The sequence below is a fragment of the Alligator mississippiensis genome, chromosome 2 (genome assembly GCF_030867095.1).
Source record: "Alligator mississippiensis isolate rAllMis1 chromosome 2, rAllMis1, whole genome shotgun sequence".
Taxonomy (NCBI): domain Eukaryota; kingdom Metazoa; phylum Chordata; order Crocodylia; family Alligatoridae; genus Alligator; species Alligator mississippiensis.
The window spans coordinates 102,229,877-102,241,882 of NC_081825.1; the positions used below are offsets into that span (position 1 = coordinate 102,229,877).

The 12,006-nt window shown below is 48.8% G+C and overlaps 1 protein-coding gene across 3 annotated transcripts in view; it reads left to right on the plus strand.

Moving 5' to 3' along the window:
* Window positions 1–1,922: 1,922 nt before the first annotated feature.
* The window catches only part of FREM3 (FRAS1 related extracellular matrix 3), a 129,531-nt gene continuing 119,447 nt past the window's right edge, over window positions 1,923–12,006 (plus strand). The window contains exons 1-2 of one of the 3 annotated variants that reach the window (XM_059722027.1): window positions 1,923–7,038; window positions 9,933–10,022. In XM_059722027.1, the coding sequence (XP_059578010.1) occupies window positions 1,971–7,038; window positions 9,933–10,022 (5,158 nt within the window). In that variant the 5' untranslated portion in view covers window positions 1,923–1,970. The remainder of the gene's footprint in view (window positions 7,039–9,932; window positions 10,023–12,006) is intronic. The other 2 variants (XM_059722026.1, XM_006275641.4) reach the window with 2 other exon arrangements.

Here is a 12,006-nt window from a genome sequence, read left to right on the forward strand (position 1 = left end):
ATCTCTTCAGCATTTCACATTCAGTGTTTCACCCTGCCACTGGCTTAGTGCATGAGACCTTGGAAGTCCAATTGATCAGAAATGAACAGTAAAGGAATGTAAAAGTGATTGCATTAGTTTCATTGTTCAAGCCGAAAGAAGTGTAAATGGAAACATAGTCTTGGCCCCAATTTAGTACATAGCCAAATCCTTACGTGCTCTTTAAAGTCTCATTTGCTCTTTAATCCCTTGATAGATTTCATAGAAACAGAAGAGCCAGGTTTTTGGGGGTTTTTTATAAACTCCACTTATCGATGCCCCTTTAGTAGGGCTTCTTATTTGAAGCAAGTTGGAAACCTCTTTTGCCTCCTTCCCTGTTTAAAAACATCTTGGCTGTCAAGTTCCACCACAAAAGCAAATAATTCTACCGGCAAAAGCAAACTGCTTTCAAAAGTTTCTGACTCAATAACTGGTACCAAAGCCATGGAAGTGCCAGAAGAGAGGTGACAGGGGAGCAGGAGCCACTTCTCTCCTTTCCCATTGCAATGGCTGATACCAAGAGACAACACATTCTAATGGGTTAAGACCATAAATGATGCTATTCAAGACAGTGTGGGATAAAGGTGGTTAAGCCCCCGCCCAAACCTCTGCAACATGTAATGCTTTTTTAAAAAACGATGACACTTTAATCCAGTGGAAACTTCATTTTATAAATTAGCGTTAACTAAATGAAAGAGCAAATCTCTGAATGTGAAATGCTGAAGCGTTTTGCCCTACCACACTGACCCAGTGTCCTGACCTTTGTTCTGCACCAGAGACAACTGCTCCTTCCTCTCCCCTCTGCCATGCCTGATCGTGCACCAGATGAACTGGAAAAAGGAAAAGTGAGAGAGAAGGTAGATGTGAAAAGTGTCCAAATGTTTAGACTGCTCAGGCTTAACCCCCCTCCACCTCAGACACCATCTCCTGGACATAAAAAATACATTTTCTTCTTGCAAGGGGAACCTAGAGAGACCTTTCCAAGGGGGCATTTGCTTTGGCTTTGCTTGCAAAGCAAGTACCTGTCTTTACGGAGGCAGGGTCCTTTGGGTAGATGTGATATCTTTTATTAGACCAACTGAGTAGTTGGAAAAAAAGTTCTTGGCAAGCTTTTGGGCGCAGCCACCCTTCTTCAGACATAGGGAGTCTCCGCTGATCTGAGACTCCAAGGAATGAGAGAAGCCAGAAGTGTGACAGGATGTCAGTGAGGATGTAAATAGGTAGAAACGAGGCAAACAAAAGGTAAAGCAGGGAAGGAAGGAGGAAAATAGCAAGGGGGGAAAAATGTCAAAGGTGTGTAAGGGAGATCCTACAGAGGTAGTAATTCAAGCAGTGCAGGATCAGGCATGGCAGAGGGCGGAGGAAAGAGCAGTCGTGTCAGGAGCCGAAGACAGGTCGGGACACTATGTCAGCATTTCACATTTAGAGATTTGCTCGTTTATTTGGCTAACGCTCTTTCACACGAGGGAGCGAAATCGCCGTTTACCGATGCAGGGGCTGTGTGCGAAACGTCCCTGTGTGGGCACTACAGCAGCAAGGCGGGTGAGGCGGCGGCGGGCGTCTGAGGGAGCCGCGTTTCTTCCTTCTCAGGCGCCGGTGGGCGAGCGAGCGAGCTCGGCGTCCCTCCTCCGCGGCGGACTCAGGGGCAGGAAAGGGAAAAGCCAAAACGCGGCTCGCGCCCGGGGCGGAAAAGGACTTGTGCGCTGGGCAGGCACGGCGGTGTCAGGCATGCCCCCGCGGCTGGTGTCAACCCCCTTGCCCCGCTCCCAGGCACGCAGGAGCGCCGCCGCCGCCGCCGCCGCCGCCGCAGGTAGGACACACGCCGCTGTGGCGGGGAGGAGGGGACGGCACCCCGCCCGAGGGGCTGGGGCCAGGCTGTGGGCGGCGCTGCCCGCCGGGCCCTTTAGTAGCGGCGGCGGGAGGCAGTGCCGCGCTCCTGGCCGCTGCGCGGGATGGCGGGAGGCAGCGCGGTGCTGCTGCTGGTGCTGGTGTGCAGCGAGGCGGGCGCAGCGGCGCCGCCCGAGCCGGAGCTGGTGGTGGCGAACCGCGGGCTGCGGGTGCCGCTGGGGCGCTTGGCGTGGCTGGACCCAGCGCGGGACCTGGTGGTGCGGGCGCCGCCGGGCGAGCGCTGCGAGCTGAGCCTGCTGCCGGACGGGCTGCAGCCGCCGCCGGGCGCGCTGGCGCCGCCGCGCTTCCCCTGCGCCTTCGGGCCGCGCCAGGTGAGCTACACGCACTACGGCGGGCGCAGCCCCGCGGCCCACCGCCTGCGCCTGCTGCTGCGCGCCGACGGCGCGGGCCGCATGCGGGTCCTGCCGCTGGCGCTGCACGTGGAGGTGCTGTTCCAGCAGCTGCGCCTGCTCGCCCGCAACCTGCCGCTGCCCGTGGCCCAGCTGCGCGGCCTCAGCCCCCCGCTGGACGCCCGCGTGCTGGGCTTCGCCGACGGCTTGCAGGCCTGTCGCCTCACCGCGCTGCCGCTGCCCCTGCCCGGTGCCTCCCTGCCCGCCCACGGCCGCCTGGTGGACGCCGCCGGCCGGCCCCTGCCCCCCGGCTACACCCGGGACTGCGATGCCTTCCTGCAGGAGGGGGTGCGCTACCAGCACACGGCGCCTGCTGGCTCCCCTGACCGCGACTACGTGCCCATGAGGGTGGACGCACTGCCTGCCGGGGCAGCGGGGCCCGGCGAGCGGGAGTATTTCCAGGTGGTGGTGCGGGTCCGCGAGGGCGCCGAGAACAAGCCCCCCCGGCCCAGCTCGGCGGCGCTGCTGGTGATGGAGGTGGACCAGTTTGTGCTCGCCGCCCTCACCCCTGAGGCGCTGGCTGCCGAGGACCTGGAGACCCCTGCGGACCTGCTGCTTTTCAACCTCACCTCAGGGGGTGGTGCCGACCCACACCAGCACGGCTACCTGCTCAGCACCGACGACCCCGGCCGGCCGCTCACCACCTTCACCCAGCGTGAGGTGAGGGAGCTGAAGATCGCCTACCAGCCGCCCACCGTGGACTCGGACCGGGAACGGCTCTTCCAGCTGGAAATGGAGGTGCTGGACCCTGAGGGCGCCTCTTCGGAGCCCTTCGCCTTCGTGGTGGTGGTGAAGCCCATGAACACGCTGGCCCCCTTGGCCACGCTCAACCGAGCCTTGGGCCCCCAGCTGATGCTGTTTGAGGGCCAGTCCAGGCCGCTTGCAGGCAGCCTGGAGATCAGTGATGAGGACAACCTGGATGAAGTGAAGGTCTGGGTGGTGCGGGGCCTACGGCATGGCGAGCTGAAGGTGCTGGGGGCACTGCCTGGCCGCAAGCACTTCACAGCTGCTGAGCTGGAGACCGGGCATGTGGTTTACCAGCATGATGGCAGTGAGCACAGCTACAGCGACAACATTGTCTTCCGGATGGAGGATGGGAAGCACCAGGTGGAGTTTCTTTTCCCCATCACGATTGCCCCGGCTGATGATCAGCCACCCCTGCTCAGTGCCAACACCGGGCTGGTGCTGCGAGAGCACCAGGCAGTCCAGATCTCACCCTTCATCCTCAGTGCCACAGACATCGACTCTGACGATGCCACTATCCGCTTCGTGCTTCAAGAGGAGCCTATAATGTCTTCCCAAGCTTTGCGTCCCCACCGCCGCCTAGGTGAGCTGCTGCTGCGTCAGGCAGAGCCGCCACCATCCTACGAGAAAGGAAAGGATGTAGAGAAGGCTGGTGGTGCCCCTCCTTCCTCTTGGCACTTTGTGGAGAGTGAGGGTATGTATGAGAAGGTGGTGAGTGAGTGGCAGCAGCAGGACATCCTGGATGGAAGGTTGTTCTACAGGCACACAGGACCCCATAGCACCACCTCTGTGACAGATCAGATCTTCTTCCACCTCCAGGATGATAATGATCCCCCTAATGAGTCTGGGGAGCAGGTGCTCACTGTCAAAGTGCAACCAGTTGACAGCTTGCCTCCAGAACTGTACCCAGGCACTAGCCTACAATTGACTGTCCTGGAATACCAGTTGACCCACTTCAAAAAGCACTATCTGCGCTACACCGACCTGGACACTGATGACAGAGAGTTGAAATACACCCTGCTCACACCCCCAATGGATACTGATGAAAACCACTCTGTACTAGCTGGGGAGATTGTGCTGGCTGACAACCCTGAGATGTCCATTACCCAGTTCACCCAAGCCCAGGTGAACCACCACAAGGTGGCTTACCAACCTCCAAACCAAGAGCTGGGGATCACCCCAAGGGTGGTGCAATTTACCTACAGTGTTGAGGACTCAGCAGGCAACTCTATACCAGGTACTTTCACTCTCTTCCTCCAGCCAGTGGACAACCAGCCACCCCAGATCACTAACACAGGCTTTACTGTGCTTGAAGGAAGCAACTGCCTTCTCACGAGTAGTCAATTAGATGCTACTGACCCAGACACAGACACAGACCGCATTATCTTCACTTTAACCCAGGCACCCCAGCACGGCCATTTGTATTATTTGGAGGAGGGTATGATGGTCCAAGGGGAATCTTTCCTGCTCGATGATATTGCCAGTGGGCGCATATCCTATCAGCACAGTGGTGATGAGTTCACCAGTGACTCTTATCAACTAGAAGTGAGTGATGGGGTCCACCATGTGCCAATCACTGTCAGGATCACTGTGCAGCCAGTGGATGATGAAAGCCCTAGCATCACTCTTCCTGGTGGTAATGGGCTTCTGGGAGCCTCAATTGATGTCCTGGAAAATGGTGCCACTGAGATCACTACCTCCCTTATCCAGGGAACAGATGAGGATACTGATGACTTGGCACTGACTTTCATTGTAGAGGATCCCCCTAAACTGGGTGACATTCTGGTGAATGGGATTCACTCAGAGAGATTCACTCAGCAGGATCTCATAAGTGGGGCAGTAGTCTATGCTCATACTGGTGGAGAGATTGGCCTGAAGAAGAGCCATGACTTCTTCAATCTCACCATCTCTGATCTCTCCAGTGAGTGGGTAGTGGGAGGCAGCATGGTACAAGGTGTACGTGTATCTGTGACTGTGTTGCCTGTGGATAGCATTGCACCTGAAGTGACGGTTGGGGCAGAGCGCTTTGTTGTCTCTGAGGGGGGGAAGAATATCTTGACTCTGGAGCAGCTGGATGCAGAGGATCTAGATACTCCTAGGGATGACCTCTTGTGCACCATCACTGTTCAGTCCACTTCTGGATACCTGGAAAACATCTCTCCAGCCCCCGGCTCTGAAAAATCTAGGGCTGGCACTGCCATCAGTGCCTTTTCCATTAAAGATATTCATTTGGGACACATCAACTATGTGCAGAGCATTCACAAAGGGGTTGAGCCTGTAGAGGACAGATTCACTTTCCACTGCTCTGATGGCATCAACTACTCTCCTCACCATTTCTTCCCCATTGTCATTATCCCCACCAATGATGAAAAGCCTGAGCTGTTTATGCGAGAGTTTGTGGTGCTTGAAGGAATGAGCCTAGTGATAGACACACCCATCCTTAATGCAGCTGATGCTGATCTTCCTCCAGATGAGCTTCACTTCTTCATCACTGTTCCTCCCAAGCATGGGCGGATTGTGCAGCAGCTGGCAACCGGTACCATACCTGTTCACAACTTCACATTGGAGGAGATCCAAGAGGCCTCTAGCATTGTGTATGAACATGATGATTCAGAGACTAAAGAAGACAGCTTCAAAATCCGGCTAAGCGATGGCCAGCATATAGTGGAACAGGAAGTGCTGATTATGGTAATCCTGGTGGATGATGAGACCCCGAGGATGGCTATCAATCAGGGGTTAGAAGTGGAGATTGGCGAGACCAAGGTTATCACAAACCGGGACCTTAAAGCCACAGACATAGATTCAGAGGACAGGAGCCTCACCTATATCATCCGTTTGGCACCCGAGCAGGGTCTTCTGCAGCTCCTAAACAAGCAGAGGGAGGTGTTAGGCAACATTACACAAGGTATGAACTTCACCCAGGATGATATAGACCAGGGTCTTATCCATTATGTTCACACTGGCCAACATGGGGTCCGTGACCTGGTTAAGTTTGATGTCACAGATGCCATTAATCCCTTGATAGACAGATACTTTTATATTACCATCAGCAGCGTTGACATGGTCTTCCCTGAGGTGGTCAACAAAGGGGTTACTCTGAAAGAGGGTGGGAAGGTGACACTCACAACTGATTTGCTCAGCACAAGTGATATTAATAGCCCCGATGAAAATCTGCGCTTCGGTATCACCCGGGCACCTAGTCGGGGTCACTTAGAGAACTCAGACAGTCCTGGGGTGCCTGTTACTGCCTTCACTCAGCTCCAACTAGCTGGCAACAAGATTTACTATATCCATACTGCAGAGGATGAGGTGAAGATGGACAGCTTTGAGTTTGAAGTGACAGATGGCCATAATCCAGTCTTCCGCACCTTCAGGGTCTCCATTACTGATGTGGACAATAAAAAGCCAGTTCTAACTATCAATGAGTTGGTGGTTGAGGAAGGCGAGACCAAACTGATCACCCCATTTGAGTTAACTGTGGAAGACAGGGACACCCCTGACAACTTGCTCCATTTCATAGTAATTCAGGTCCCTGTTCACGGCCAGATTTTATACAACAGCACCTACCCTGTGACCAGCTTCACTAAACAAGACTTGAATGATAATCTCATCAGCTATAGACATGATGGTACAGAAACCAGCCGGGACAGCTTCTCCTTCACTGTCACTGATGGAACCCACGCAAACTTTTACATTTTTCCTGACACAATCCTGGAGACTCATCAACCCCAGATGATGAAGATTCACATCAATTCTCTGGACAATGGGATGCCACAATTAGTGGTAAACAAGGGTGCCCCAACCTTGAGAAGCCTTCCAACAGGGCACTTGGGTTTCCTAATCACCAGCAAGTCACTGAAGGCAGAAGACAGAGACAGCCGACACAAACTGCTGAAATACAGAATTACAGATGGGCCAGAGCATGGGTTCATCATTAACATTGGCTTTGGAAATGAGAGCATTAATATTTTTACACAAGGTTAGTGCTAATTTTTTTATTTATTTATAGTCTTTAGATCCTACAAGATGTTAGCTAAGATAACTTACTTGCCTTTGAAGGTATGTTTTTATTTTTGTGTTATTTGAAGAAAGGCACTGTGTGCTCAAAAAACCCCAACAACTCTTCCAACTACGTAGACAGTTAATCAAAGATATCACAGAATAACTTGCCTTGTACATTTCCTGGGCCATCATGGTTTCAACAGTCTATCCCTATTTCCTTTGAATCATGGTTTAAAGTTAAACTTGAATCCCTTTAAAAAAATGACAAAATTCATTTAAAATCTGACACTGTTTATAAAGGTAGTCTTAGTATTACAAAAAATGCCTTTTAAAATAAAACTGGAAAGCTTGATTTACATGCCAAGACCTAATTGAAAAGTTCTTTGGTCACTTAAAAGTCTTGGTGACATTCTTAACATGTGGTCCAGGGGCTAGAACGTGGTACCAACATGTGTAACAGGAGGCCTACTATAAAATTTTCTGAATCGCCCAAGGGTTTTGGGATTCTAGTCTCAATGTCTTTATTTAAGACTCTAGTGCTGATATGTTGAAAGTGGGGAAGTAGCTATCCCTGTTTCTGGAGGAAGAGTGATCTTGATTGGATTATAGATTTGCATGCAAATAGAAGCAGACTAGGCAGAGGGTCAGGAATGGTGCATTTTATATGACTTGCTCCCCAGCTCCGCTATCCCTTGAGGAAACTGTCAGGGAAACTTCTAAATGTAATGCTATAAAATCTAACACAGGCTAAGGCTAAATTAAATTTTTCATGTCACCTTTTTCAGATCAGGAGCTATGTTGGGGTAACTGTCATTATTCTGCTGAGAAGGCATCCTAAGAAAGCTGGGTGGCAGTAGAGAGACTGTAGACTTCTGCTGAGACAGCCACATCCTATAGTAGATCTTTAGACATCTTCAGATTTTTGGGGTGTTTATTCCATAGGGGAGGAAACTCACTCATCTTTGATACACTGGAAACTGATAAGGAGAACCTTGTAGTGTTTCTTTTCATCTGTGCAGTTTGGTTTTTGCATGCAGGAACAATCTATACCTATCTAATGCTGATTAAAACAGCTGAGAGAATGAAGCATTCCATTGGGGTTAGGTGCTTTAAGTAAATAACATTGCTCTTGTTGAAGAAACAAACCTCATAAATTGGGAAGGAGAAAAAACCTTTCAGGTGTAGAGCTAGAAGTAACAATTATATCATTGCTAGAGGATACTGATACAAGCTGGTATCCTGCAGCTGTCACTGCTGCATGATTTTGAAGTGATGTAAGCATGTAGTCAAACTTCACCCCTGCTTCATCCAGGGTCAAAGTTAGGGTAATTTAGCCATCTTGTATTCCTACAGGATCATATTCATGTAACAGCTGCTGCATGCTCCTAAGAAGCAGCTCTCTCTCCCCTTTTAAAGTGGCTAAATTGTACATTTGCCCTCGGTTTGCTTTTATAAATTTGTACATAGCTTTTGGACACTTTTCTGTAACAAATTTCAGATTTTTATTAGAATGTCATTTAAAAAGCTTTTATTCACCTTTCAAGCTCTGATGTAGAAAAAACCACAAACTGATAGATTTATTTTTACTGTTCATTCAAGATGTTTCACCTCTTGAAAGAATAATGATTTCATTCGACTAGAAGTACAAAAATTGCTTGCTTGCAGGTATAACTGGTATCAAACTCTGTAAATGCCACTCTACATGTGCGGGGAAAGGTACAATGGGCATATCCCCATGAGTGGGAATGTGTGGTTTTCAGCACCTCAGAGTCTAGGAGTGGGGGATCACTGGGAGGTATGCTGTAGGGACCCAGCATCTGCAGCTGTGGGACTGTGGGTCCTGGCAGCTGTAGGGTGCTGCTATGACCCAGAGCCTGCAGCTCATGGGGCTTAGAGGCCCCAGAAGCTGTGAGACTCACAGCCCCAGTTGGGTAAAGTGCACCCCTGCAGCTGGGAGCCCACAGTTGATGGAGCTCCCAGCTGCAGGGGACACCCTGCTACACATGTAAATTAGAGCTCAGTAGTGACCAGCTATAAAGGTAGTACACATTTTTGAGGTCTAACTTTATAGCTGGCTGGAGCTTTTTATTGTGTAAAAGCTACTTTGCATGTGTAGCTGGTCTCAAGGTAATTGCAATACCTGTAATATGTATCGGGGGGGCCTAACTGTCACACACTCAGTATTAGATCCAGAATCTTTTGATTGAGTGATGTATGAAGAAATAAATATGTGAAGATCCATGGAAACAATTCAGGGAGTTTTGGATGCAATCACAGATCAATAGAAACAATCCCATTCTATTCTGTGAACATCAGATTAAGTTTTTAATTAGTTCAGATATTAACTTAATTACAACAGTTACCCCGGCATCTTCTGATACAAAATTATTCCAGATAAAAATGTATGTGCATAGTGTAATCCCTCCGCCCTCCCAACCCACCTCAAAAACAAAACAAAACTGTAGAAAAATCTTTACTCCCAACTTAAAATTTAGATATAACAAAATTATTTTTATTATAATGTTGATTAAGAGTTTCTGAAAACCAGAGCTGGAAATGAAATTATTCTTTTAAGCTGCATATTACAGTCCAAACCCACTAAATCCCATTGTGTTTTTCCTTTTTTTTAAGCTTAATAATCTAATAAATTAAAACTGGGACAGCAGTAGAGGGTGAATTCTTGTTTATATAGTTTAAAATTATACGTGTTCTAAGACTGGCTTTTTCTTTGCTTACCTGTGACAAGAAGTAGTTTGTGAGAATGTTATCATATATTACTTTAAAATATTAAAGTTTAAATTGTATTGATAAACCTTGAATTCTACAGTAAAATATTTTGGTAAAAGACTTTTCATGTTTCTTTGTTATCAGCTGATATTGATGAAATGAAGATTAGCTATGTCTTGAAAGAGGGTGACAATGCTACTAGTGACATCTTCTACTTCTCCATTGAAGACAATGGTAAGTTTTGTACTTTTTAAATGCAGTGTATCTTAAAATCAGATTCAGCAACAGAGTGTGATTTACATTTGAATTTATAAAATACTTTTTTGCCCTGGTTATAACATTTTTGTATATAATTTTATAATGAAATAATTACTGATACACTTATTAAATGTATAATGTTATAATTAATGTAAATTTTTATGGCAAGATACATAGTTTATGCAATCCTTGATAGATGTTGAGTCTGTCACCATTACATTGCTAATTCAAGCCTTGGCCCATGTCAATAATTGCTGAAAGCTGTCACCACGTGTGGTCCATATCAAAATTTGCCATTGGTGTTTGTCCAGTTCCTGAAGATCAGCAGTGCATATTGCAAAAACTATAGTCTTTGTAGGTGGGCCTTGTTAACCTTTTTAGCAGAGAGACCAAGAACTGAATCAGCACAGAGACTGAAGACCAAAGTCCATTTACATAATGAGGCAGAGTCTTTAGAATTGGACTGAGGTTTTGGTATACTGATAGGATAGCCTAGATAAGTTAGTACTATTGTTGCCTGTGCCAGGACAGATCTCTTTCTTGAGTAGAGCTATGCCAATCTGCTTGAGTTGAAGATCCATCGCACTTCATCTCTTCTGTAAACTTCGCTTTTTAGTGAGATCAGTTTGATACTGTCCAATGTACAACCACTGTACAGGTACAGATGTTATACTTAATGTGTGTTAAGCATGTAGAAAGCACTTTAAAGCCATGACAGAACAGATGTTTATGGTACTTATGGTTTAAGTGCTGTAAAAATGGTGGATCTCACTCTAAGTTAAAACCCTTGATGAATATGGTATTAAACTAAAGTGCTTTAGGTTAGAGCACTTTTTAGAACAGCTGTACCACATCCATCATGCTTTAGCATAGACTGTATTCTGCTGTCATCCCTGGTGACCTTTGCTGGGTGGTTTGCTAGCCTCAGCCAGTTGTCATCTGCTCCAGGCGACTGGTCCAACCCTACCCCTGGGCTGTTGCAGAGAGGAGACCGAAAAGGCTCTGTCTCCTCCCTGTGCATCCAGGTGGGGAAAATGAAACCTCTCTGCTGTGTGGATCCCTGCCCCTCCCCCAAGCTTGTGGGCTCAGGTCTTAGTGGGGTCCATGTGGCAGAGAGGCTCTATTCCCTGCCCTGCCTGGCCCCAGTTCCCGGCACAGCAAATATCTGGGCTGGGCAGCCCCGTGCTGCAGCTCCTGGATGCCATTGTCAGGAGGCACTGGCAGGGGGAGGTTAGGGGAAGGGAAGGCCCCCACTATGCAAGCTCCCCCCACAGCTTGCTGTCTGGGGTGTTGGGGGCTGGGTCTTTGTGGCTGTTGGAGGCCGGGCTAGGTCTGTGCAGTAGGGAGGTTCCCTTCTCTCTTCCCCTCCCTCTCCCCAACCCAGTTCCTCGCTCAATGAAAAGCTAGGCTGGGTAGCCTCATGCTGCAGCTCCTTGCTGCAGCTGTAAAGATACTGAGGCAGAGAAAAAGGGAGCCCCACTGCTGTATGGACCCAGCCTGCCCCCCCTACCCACAAGACTCAAGCCAGCAAGCTGTGGGGGTCATGGAAGAGTGGATCCATTCCCCTTCCTTCCCCACCTCCAGCCCCTGCTGACAGTTGCCAGCTGGCGGGGGGTAGAGCTGGGGACAGGGGACACTCTGGCAGCCTCCTGGGAGCATTGCAGGAGAACCCCTACCTGTCAGTTTTGGCTAGTGCAGGCAGGCAGTGAGCCCCACTCACTAAATAGCAAATGTCTGTTTGGTTCGTTCCTGCTCTAACTTATAGCACTTTACTTACAGCACTTTAAGTAATGTGTAATAGAGTGCTTCCACCAAGAGCTTTTTGAATGTTTGTACTTAGACTTTGTTTTGTTTTCTTTTCCTTTTTTCATAATAATTTATTTGAATAAAATAATTTTCTTTTGCTTATTTTAACAAGTAGAAGTCAGTGTGGATTTGCTTCTTATAGACTAAAGGAAGT